At 33.0% G+C, this 9,389-nt stretch overlaps 3 protein-coding genes across 13 annotated transcripts; 1 reads left to right on the forward strand and 2 right to left on the reverse strand.

Annotated features, from left to right (window-relative positions):
• Positions 1 to 110: 110 nt before the first annotated feature.
• Positions 111 to 4,069, reverse strand: LOC122537175 (GATOR complex protein WDR24). 7 transcript variants are annotated; one of them, XM_043670163.1, is made up of 13 exons: positions 3,848 to 4,069; positions 3,212 to 3,346; positions 3,031 to 3,147; positions 2,714 to 2,936; positions 2,433 to 2,646; positions 2,115 to 2,363; positions 1,878 to 2,038; positions 1,607 to 1,790; positions 1,378 to 1,531; positions 1,149 to 1,272; positions 563 to 1,064; positions 316 to 477; positions 111 to 251 (listed from the first exon to the last, which is right to left on the reverse strand). In XM_043670163.1, the coding sequence occupies exons 2-13, from the start codon at positions 3,306 to 3,308 to the stop codon at positions 123 to 125; spliced, it is 2,316 nt and encodes a 771-aa protein (XP_043526098.1). In that variant the 5' UTR covers positions 3,309 to 3,346; positions 3,848 to 4,069; the 3' UTR covers positions 111 to 122. The 7 variants fall into 7 exon arrangements, with proteins under 7 accessions (XP_043526098.1, XP_043526100.1, XP_043526101.1 ...); XM_043670165.1 differs by having other exon boundaries at positions 3,212 to 3,320; positions 3,750 to 4,069; XM_043670166.1 differs by lacking the exon at positions 3,848 to 4,069 and adding an exon at positions 3,462 to 3,592 and having other exon boundaries at positions 3,212 to 3,317.
• Positions 4,070 to 4,397: 328 nt separating this feature from the next.
• LOC122537178 (apoptosis-inducing factor 3-like) lies at positions 4,398 to 8,184 on the forward strand. 5 transcript variants are annotated; one of them, XM_043670175.1, is made up of 8 exons: positions 4,398 to 4,538; positions 4,977 to 5,105; positions 6,138 to 6,430; positions 6,500 to 6,836; positions 6,906 to 7,256; positions 7,315 to 7,520; positions 7,600 to 7,816; positions 7,900 to 8,184. In XM_043670175.1, exons 2-8 carry the CDS (start codon positions 5,033 to 5,035, stop codon positions 8,157 to 8,159), a joined length of 1,737 nt encoding a protein of 578 aa, XP_043526110.1. In that variant the 5' UTR covers positions 4,398 to 4,538; positions 4,977 to 5,032; the 3' UTR covers positions 8,160 to 8,184. The 5 variants fall into 5 exon arrangements, with proteins under 5 accessions (XP_043526110.1, XP_043526108.1, XP_043526105.1 ...); XM_043670173.1 differs by having other exon boundaries at positions 4,460 to 4,623; XM_043670170.1 differs by lacking the exon at positions 4,398 to 4,538 and adding an exon at positions 5,682 to 5,953 and having other exon boundaries at positions 4,731 to 5,105.
• Positions 8,185 to 8,325: 141 nt separating this feature from the next.
• LOC122537183 (ribosomal protein 63, mitochondrial) lies at positions 8,326 to 9,126 on the reverse strand. Its single transcript, XM_043670181.1, has 2 exons — positions 8,943 to 9,126; positions 8,326 to 8,661 (listed from the first exon to the last, which is right to left on the reverse strand). The coding sequence occupies exons 1-2, from the start codon at positions 8,999 to 9,001 to the stop codon at positions 8,397 to 8,399; spliced, it is 324 nt and encodes a 107-aa protein (XP_043526116.1). The 5' UTR covers positions 9,002 to 9,126; the 3' UTR covers positions 8,326 to 8,396.
• Positions 9,127 to 9,389: the final 263 nt, after the last annotated feature.

Below are 9,389 nucleotides of genomic sequence, written 5' to 3' on the forward strand. Positions count from 1 at the left end.
AAAATATAATCAATAAATAATTTAATCTTTTTATATACATTTGATATTTCATAACGTTTTCTATATTTTTAACACTTACGAAATCTATGGAACACTGTGATCGTTATCACACCGCAATATCTTTAAGTGTATTCGCATATATGACCGCATCCTGTAGGACATTGTCGATTACAACTGAACCATTCGTTCATGTGAACAACGTGACCACCGTGTGTACAACCCTGGCACCACGCGTAAATTCCCCGAACAACCTATACAGATGAATATAAAACGCGTGAGAACAATGCAAGAAGCGATCATAATTCGATAGCTCACCTGGTGACAAACTGAGCAGAGCGCGTGGTGAGATGTGTGACATCGATCGCAAAACCACGCTGCACGTTGCAACGGTTTTGAACAAGTTGAACAGCACGCGTGTATTACAGTTGACTGTTGATTTAATTGTGACACAGATGGAATCCAGACCGATTGAATAATCTGTCGATATACATGAACCTATCTTACTGTGTCTGTTTTCCATTTGAGTGTCATTAAGATATTTTAATAATAATTTGTCACTAACCTGTGTAGCCACGTTCCAAAGTTTAAATCTTGCAAGCATATCCAAGTATTCTAATATCCAATGTTCTTGAACAGCAGTTTCGATGTTCAAGTTTTTTCGTTTCTCTCCTAACGCGATAAGAATCGATGCGGAAGTTTGTATATCCCTAAGCGCAGCATGATGCTTTAAAGCTTCTTCGATCAAATTCGTAGGATCCCAAAATTGCGGTTTAGGTATATTTGAGACTATCAATTGACTCGGTTGATCTTCGATCATCAACGAAGCACAGTCTTCGTTAATATCCGGCGGATGATTTGGAAACTGTTCCGGTGGTGGAGATCTGTCTTTTATTTCATGCCGCAAAGGAAATGCTTCTTTGGACAATGTCCAGTCATTGTCATTATTTATCATATTATGTATATAACTGGAAGTATACTCCATAATCATTGGTTCAAAGTCACTCTCACCGAATAAAAAATCTCCTTTCGATGTCTCTTTATGATCAATAAACGCTCGTCTGTAGCTAGATATTTTCACATAAGGCAATATCAATGTATTAAATATAGACATCATGCGCAATATTTTCCATGAATGTAATTAATTTTACCTAGGTAACATAGATCCTATGGAATGTTGATTTTCCGGTGTTTCGTCTGTCTCTGTCTCATCATCACCTCCGCTGGTTGCTCCTGTCACTTCTCCTTGCAGTGACTTTACATCATTTTCATGTACTTGAAAACGATATTACAAACGTCATTGAAAGTTTGTAGAACTTTAATTACTCGTGAAACTTTTAGATAAGACCGTTTGTTACTTAATTATATTGATATTTTTACCTGCACTCGATTGATCTATACTAGGTCCCATTGTAATCTGTGCTAAATTTAGTGTATTCACTATATCCTCTTTGGAAGCGGTCGGAGGTGTTTTTAAAATAGCTCCCAGAGGATTCGTATATAGGGTTTTTATAATATTCCACACCGTACTGATCTAATCAAAGTTGATTTTTTTATATTAATAATATGAAAGTGAGAAAGAATGACGTTAAGTTAAACGACTGCATACATCATTTCGACCGGCATTTCTGGCAACAATGGCATTATGATCACAAATGTCATTTAATCTTCCAGAAAGCAAATAACCTTCTGCACAGGCTTTAAACCACTTCGGTTCCCGTGGCATATTTATAGCAAATCTATGCATGACGCTAGATGCCATGTAAAACGTATCATTCATTGCTGGCGTCTTCCTATAAATAATTATTGAATTATATTTACCGATTCATTTTCATAGATTTTTCCAGGATCGTGTTTGTTTAAATAGCAATTTTACTAACCTCATGATATTGGTTAATTGCTTCATTGTAGTTGTAACATGAACGTTCACTTTACAAGCATATGCAATATCTCCTTTGGAATTCAACGCGATACCTTGCGGATTTGCTTTACTCGCAGGTCTAGTTGCATCTTTGAACACATGATGATACAATGTACAGTCCTACATCAAAAATATTCTACTGAATATCTTTCAATAATTTAATATTTCACTGTAAATATTCTAATGCTTTTATTACCCTACTAGTTGACAAAAAAGACTGTGGATTGCCTCTCCATGCAACACCGGTCGGGACGTCTTTATGTTCATTAAAACTTGCAAAAGGTATATAAGGCCTACGAATATCCCATACATTTATACTACAGTCTACTACAAGGGCACAACTGGATATATGATGTTTCCTTTGAGGTCTCCATTTTATACGACCTACTGATGCTATTGTATGTATAACGTAATCACAACTTGGTTTGCCTGATAAGTCCCAAACCTATAAATAACATTTCGCATACATTAATTTTGATTCAAATGAGAAACAAAGTAGATAATTGTCAGCTACCTTAATAGTTTTATCTCTAGAGGCAGTTGCGAGCCAAACAGCTTCTGGATGCCAATCACAAGCAAATATGGGACCACTATGAGCAGTAAAATGTTGAAAGTAACGGTCTGGTTTACGTAGGTCCCATTGTTGCACATGTCCATTTTCAGAAACAGCAGCAAAAGTATGAGGTGAATGGGGACAAAATTGTACATCTCTCACCGATTCTGTATTACTGAGATCAACAATATTATCTAATACATTTCAGTATATATCGAAATGCATGCTAATTATGTATTTACCTATAAAAGGTTTTAGTAGCTTCTTTTATTCTCAAATCAAAGCATTTCATAGTGCCATCTTGAGAACCTGATATTAACCACATAGGTTCTGTCATATGGAAACTTACTTTATTTACAGTCCTTTTATGATCGATAAAAACATGTTCTTGCTTGGATCTGGATGATTTATTTAAGTTCCATACTACTACTGCACCGTTTGTAGCTGCAGTGGCTAATATATGATCTGAAGAAAGAAATTATTCATAATCCTTTTGGTTTGTTAGTCAAAAAAAAAATGGAAAAAATTAATTCAATAACAAAGCATTAATTCCACTTACCATCAATAAGATTCCAAGCAACATCATTACAAGAAAAATTTAAATTTAAATTTTTTCCCACACGTAAATTACAAGCTTCCTCAAATCTATCTTCTAATAAAGTAAATATTTTGAAAACTGCAATATAAAATAGTAATATTACTTCTTCAGAATATTAATTTTTTATTGTCAAATAACTCACCATTACGTCCTGCTATAACAACTTGACTATTGTCTTTACTAAGTGCCAATGCATTTGCTGGACCCTCTTGAGTGATGCATACAGTTTTGGAAATCATGTCGAAATTCTTTTAAAAATATATTTCCAGTCTAGCAACTAAAATATATCATATATATAAATAAATGTGCATAAATTTGCATAATTTTTAAAAATATTTCTCTGTAAATTACCTCACAATTCTATACCTTAATAAATAGAATAAATTCTATACCCTAATAAATAGAATAAATACATGAATGAACTCAGTGACCACAGATAGAATGCAACAACTCCGTTTAATTCTTACATTTTATTAAATTCGAACTTTATTTCTTCAATTTATATATATATATATATTTTTTTTTTTCTTTGCTTACATATTTGAAACATGTATACTGCATAAAATGTTTTTATGTCTTATTCTTAGTCACAAAAATAAAAGACAGTCGTAACATGAAAAACATGAAACATTTAATAGCTATAAATGAATCATAATAATAAACTTCATCGTCCTTTTTTTATATGATTAATATAAAATTAACAGGACTTAACGTCGTATAAATAAGAGTATTAATTTTAATCATTGACTATACGTAAAATAGACCTGATATACAATACCATTGATTAGAAATAGGATAGACTGGACATTAAATGGAACTTCGTATCTCAGGGTCTGGAATATCGACCAGACCTTGGTTTTTTGGCGCACTATACCATGGACACGAAAAATTGGATGTCCAGTCTATGCTAATTACATAGTCAATGACTAGATCTCGTCTGTGGCGCACTCTACGCTGAAACAGCGGTGAATTAGAGAACTATATAATGCAACACATATTTTGCCGCTACTATTTCAGTGTTCACATTTGATTGTTATGAATTTTACATTTTCATTTTTCGAATTAGTTCCTCAGGTTCTACCTTATGTTTCATTTCTGAATTTAGAGTACGATATTTACGAAGTCTATTCAATAGATCAAAGCCCTTGCTCGAATAGTTTTCAATTCCACACAAAGTACATTCAATATCTGAATTATTGTTTTTGAACAGTAATTTAGAACTGTAAACTTGCGAATTTTTGGCAATAAGTTTCAAGGGAGCGCTGTTGTTCCCAAGGATAAACTGGCATCGTTTCTTCTCAACGTCCCTAATCTATAGAATATTATTTGTCCGTGAAATATGCGTATATGCGCAACGTCCTATACAAAAATCGATTTCGACTTTCCTTTAAAAGCGAGAATGAATGTTCTCTGAATCATTGCAACAAGTTGCCGCCGGTCATAGTGCATTGAGCAAAGTTAAAATGACAGTACGTTCTTGCTTTTATCTCGAAACTGACAGATTGCAAATTGTAAAATTCAAATCTATCGCAGAACATCGAAAACTGACATTAAGTAAATAAAAACTATCGTATCGTATTAACAATAAAACGTTTATATTTTGAACGATAAAACTATCTTTTACATTTGTAATTTAAAAAAAATGTTCTAACGTTTTATCTGAAATGTTTTTTATACATTTAATCACGTTACAAACGATCCTCTGGTCTTTTATAATGTATCGCAATTTCTAAGAGGTTTTGAACCAATTTCGTGCCTCGATAAGTTCTGATTCATTGTTCCACGAATAAGTGAAAGTTTATCTAAAACACTTTTAGTAACGCAAGGTCAATCGTCATGGTTGAAACAATTTTTAGTGGCGTAAGTATAGGTAATTGTAGAAATCCAAATAGTCAGATAATTTACAGATATCACGATAACGCAGCTGGAACCGTTCACGAGTGGCATTGATTGAAACGCACAAATGGGTGGAATTAATTGCAAAGGATTGCTTCCAAGGAGTTCCAACAATGCGCCGGATAAATCGGAGAAGACAGGTGCGAATTATATTTTCTTTTTCTTAAGTTGTATTACATCAGGTTATTCAATAATATATCCGAGAAATATTGATGTTTCTGTACATTCGATGCATGCCAAGAAATGGAACCTTCCTTTCCTTATAGCAACGAGGAAAATTTCTGTAATAAGCAACTTTTCTTTTTGTTCTTTGTCATCTATATTCAATTTGAAAAAATTATATATGAAATTCTAAAATTATAATTTATGTATATGCACACATAAATAATTTAATTGAATATATATATAATCATTGTCAAAATATCGATCTTTCGCTTATGTATAATGAACTTAACTAACGGATGGGTTTTTACGTTCGATAAGCGATTACGTATCAGATGACATATATAGATTGCGTTCCATTCTAGATTATTGCCAGTCTTTGTCAATAGATGTAGCTCCCTGTATATTATATTTAAAAAATTAGTCACGATAATTTGTCGCAAATGCAGATTGCACACCTGTGTTAGAATGTACGTGCAATAAATCGCAATGCATTTACGTGCGTGCATGCACGAAATAATAACTATTAATAGTTTCACTACTATTCTTTGTAGACTTAAATTTGCGATTCATGTAATGAATGTAAACGTTAAGTAACATTGACGGACAACTGCGGCGACAGTAGAACGCTTCGGCAATATGCGCTTTTGCGTCGCGAAGCGATGTATGAAATTATCGTTCGATTCGGTATTTCACACTTGTCTGAAAATAAATAGGAGGAAGATGTCAGAATTGCAAGACAGGAAGATTCACACTTGCAGTGAGTGTAACAAAGATGTTGAAGAGATTAGGCGGTCGTATAATAAAGCGAAATGTTGTTGCAGTTGTGAGTTAAGGGCTTGCCATTTGCACGCCAATGAATCTAATGAACATTCTAACGAATTTGATTTATTTGTATTGACATTTAGCGCGAGTTAACCAAATTAAAAAAAGAAAGAGATAAATTAATTCCGCATAATGAATGATTAATGTAATTGAATTTTTAACTGGAATAATTCACATCTACTCAGGTAAACCAGAAAAGTATGACTACATTGAAGATGTGGTGTGCAAAGAAACGGATATCAAAGAAAATGAAATGAAACTTTTGCCACTTGGAGAAACTGGAGCAAAAGTTTTGTTGATCAAACAGAAAGGAGAGTTACATGCTATTGGTACAAAGTGTACGCATTATGGAGCATTGCTTCATACAGGAGCACTGGGAGATGGAAGAGTGAGATGCCCATGGCATGGTGCATGTTTTAACATCAAAACAGGGGATATAGAAGATTACCCAGGATTGGACTCCTTACCCTGTTTCCAGGTAATTTAACTTGGCAAGTGTGTCTGTTCTTCATTTTCATGGAATAAAATTTAAATCTTAAATCAACAGGTAAATGTGGATAGTAGTGGCCTTGTACGTGTGAAAGGAAAGCGTAAAGATTTAGAGTTTAATAAAAGGACCAAACAAATGTGTGAACAAGACCCTAGTAACCAAACTACTGTTGTAATAGTTGGAGGTGGGCCAGCAGCTGCAGTTTGTGCAGAAAGTTTACGACAAGAAGGTTTCACAGGAAATATTATTATGGTTTGTAAGGAAAACACAGTACCATACGATAGAGTGAAAGTATCCAAAACATTAGATCTAAGCATTGAAAAGATAGTTTTGAGGCCACTTTCATTTTATAAAAATCACAAGATTGAAATTAAACGGGGTGTAGAGGCAACAGGTAAAATTAATACAAATTACTTTTCCTTTGTGTGAAATTCAATCAAGTTTCACAACAAATTCATTGCAGGATTAAGTACAAGCGACAATGTTGTTCAATTGAGTAACCATGAAAAATTAACGTATAATTATTTATTTATTTGTACTGGAAGTATGGCCAGAGAGCCCGATATACCTAATGCTAGTTTAGCTAACATTCATGTATTAAGAAATTATGTGGATTCTCAAGCTATATCCTCCAAGTTGTCACCAGATAAACATATTGTAGTACTTGGATTAGGCTTTATTGGTATGGAAGCTGCTGCTTATTGTGTAAATAAATGCGCATCTGTTACCATCATAGGGAGGGGTACAGTTCCTTTACAACCAGTTTTTGGTACAGCAATCGGCGATAGAATCAAACGCCATTTTGAAGAACAAGGTACAATATCAAGATGATTATATCAAAATGGACGAAAAATAACCAAATATTTTTTAAGGCATCAAATTTATATTTGAACGTAACATCGCACAGTTTGTTGCGAAAGAGGATGAAAAGTCTGCTGTAGGCTCAGTTGTACTTACTAATGGTGAAGTACTTCCTGCTGATATAGTGATTATTGGGATTGGATCTAAATTATATACAGATTGGTTAAAGGATAGTCCTATTGAAATGTTACAAGATGGCAGTATTGTAGTGGATAAGGTAAATCATTATTCAGCAATGAATGAATTTAGGTATAAACTTTAGGAGATAGAATATTCTAACTCTAGTTTAATTTCAGTACTTGAAAACAAACGTGGAAAACGTATATGCAGGTGGTGATATAGCATATGCACCGTTATTTGGTTCTGATGATATCTCAGCTGCAATAGGTCATTATCCATTAGCTCATTACCATGGTAAAATAGCAGCATTAAATATATGTGCTAAAATTACTCCCTTGAATGCTGTACCATTTTTCTGGACAACACTATTTGGCAAGAGTTACAGATATGTTGGTGTGTTATATTTTTATATCTAGTATATGAAAAAAGAGAGGTGAAACGTTATGCTATTATTGCAACTATTGAAAATTTTATAGGACATGGAAAACCAGATAAAGTAAGAATTTATGGGTCCTTGGAAAATTTAGAATTCTTTGCATACTACATTAAAGATGGTAAAGTTATTGCTATAAGTAGTGTTGGAGCAGATCCTATTGCAGCAGACTTTGCAAATTTCCTTCAGGAAGGAAATATATTGACAGAAGCGGAGATTGAAAAACAACGGTTTGACTGGATAAGAAACAAACCGAAAGATTTACAGATTAGATTTGAAACCGAGTCTGTCGTAGATCCATGAATCAAAGATATATAAAAATGAAAATGAAGCAAAGGAAACTCACAATGATATTACATTCTATAATGCATTTTTGTACTTCTATAGTCTATTTTTGTAGAATTTTAAATTAAATGAAAGCTTAAAGTAACATTGCACTTTGCTTTTATAACACTTATATTGTACATTATATGTTTTTATTTAATAAGACCTTTTATTTTTAATAAAGTAATCATTTGTAATTATTTATGGAAATAAATATTAATCCCAGCTTTCTGTTACTCTAAGATGATTCAATCGATCCATGATAGTGATTTTTTTGTTAAATTTCGCATTTACATCTTCTCTCCATTGATTTAGCAGATTTTTGTATATTTTTTCCTTATTCTTGCACATATGACCCTGTGATTGTTCGCTTGTAAGGTAAGGATGCCTTAGGATTAACATGTTGGCTTCCTCCCTTTCCAGATCTTCTTTAAATTGCTTGATATCTCTCAATGTTGGCTTTTTTTGTATGCCGTATTTCCTGTATTCAATATCATATTTACACATCGTTGATAATGTTATTGATATGACACATTCATATAACAAACATAACCTTAATTCATAACGCTACGATAGGTTAGAGAAGTAAAATTAATTTTTTTAAATGACATTTCTTTCGCCGTAATAACATTGTACTGAACACTACATTCTGTATTTTGTTATTCATCAATTATCACAACACAATAAAGATATGCACGACGATGGAATAACTAAAAAATAACCTCTAAACTTTATCAGAATGAAGGAATCGTTTGTACATACCCACGATATCTGTAAGGAATATTATGAACTTTGTAGAGAAGTACACTGGTAATACGCATCTCGAATACAACTTTCTCTCTTTTTCAAATATTTGATATTTAATTATTATTTCTTTGGTTTACAGACACTTTACTGTAGAAGGTCGCTTTTAGCGACACCTATATCGATCCATCTCGATGTCGTGGATCTTGATTCGATGGATCGAACTTTTGAATTGTACTAAAATTAATACAAGCTACTTGTTAATGTATCATGGATACTTCAAGGACGAATATAAAAGTTTACATTTAGCAAATGCTAAACTGCGTTCACACCGTTTATCGGATGACTCTTACATGCAAACTCAAGCGGTCGAGAATTTTTATTTATTATAATTTTAGTTGGTTAACTGTACCAAAATGAGGGAAGAACGATCATTTGTTCGATTGAACTAAAGAAAAAAAAAAA

Source organism: Frieseomelitta varia, unplaced genomic scaffold (genome assembly GCF_011392965.1).
Source record: "Frieseomelitta varia isolate USP_RPSP 00005682 unplaced genomic scaffold, Fvar_1.2 scaffold_89, whole genome shotgun sequence".
Taxonomy (NCBI): domain Eukaryota; kingdom Metazoa; phylum Arthropoda; class Insecta; order Hymenoptera; family Apidae; genus Frieseomelitta; species Frieseomelitta varia.

Bases quoted from the DNA above. Each gene is read 5' to 3' on its own strand.
- LOC122537175 (XM_043670163.1), bottom strand. From the start codon at position 3,308: ATGATTTCCAAAACTGTATGCATCACTCAAGAGGGTCCAGCAAATGCA. The intron at 3,148-3,211 runs GTGAGTTATTTG...TTTATATTGCAG, and splicing joins TGTTATAGCAGGACGTAATG to TTTTCAAAATATTTACTTTA. The intron at 2,647-2,713 runs GTAAATACATAA...TGTTGATCTCAG, and splicing joins GCTACTAAAACCTTTTATAG to TAATACAGAATCGGTGAGAG.
- LOC122537183 (XM_043670181.1), bottom strand. From the start codon at position 9,001: ATGCGTATTACCAGTGTACTTCTCTACAAAGTTCATAATATTCCTTAC. The intron at 8,662-8,942 runs GTATGTACAAAC...TATTGAATACAG, and splicing joins ATTCCTTACAGATATCGTGG to GAAATACGGCATACAAAAAA.
- LOC122537178 (XM_043670170.1), top strand. From the start codon at position 5,767: ATGCGCTTTTGCGTCGCGAAGCGATGTATGAAATTATCGTTCGATTCG. The intron at 7,257-7,314 runs GTACAATATCAA...ATATTTTTTAAG, and splicing joins ACGCCATTTTGAAGAACAAG to GCATCAAATTTATATTTGAA. The intron at 7,817-7,899 runs GTGTGTTATATT...AAAATTTTATAG, and splicing joins CAAGAGTTACAGATATGTTG to GACATGGAAAACCAGATAAA.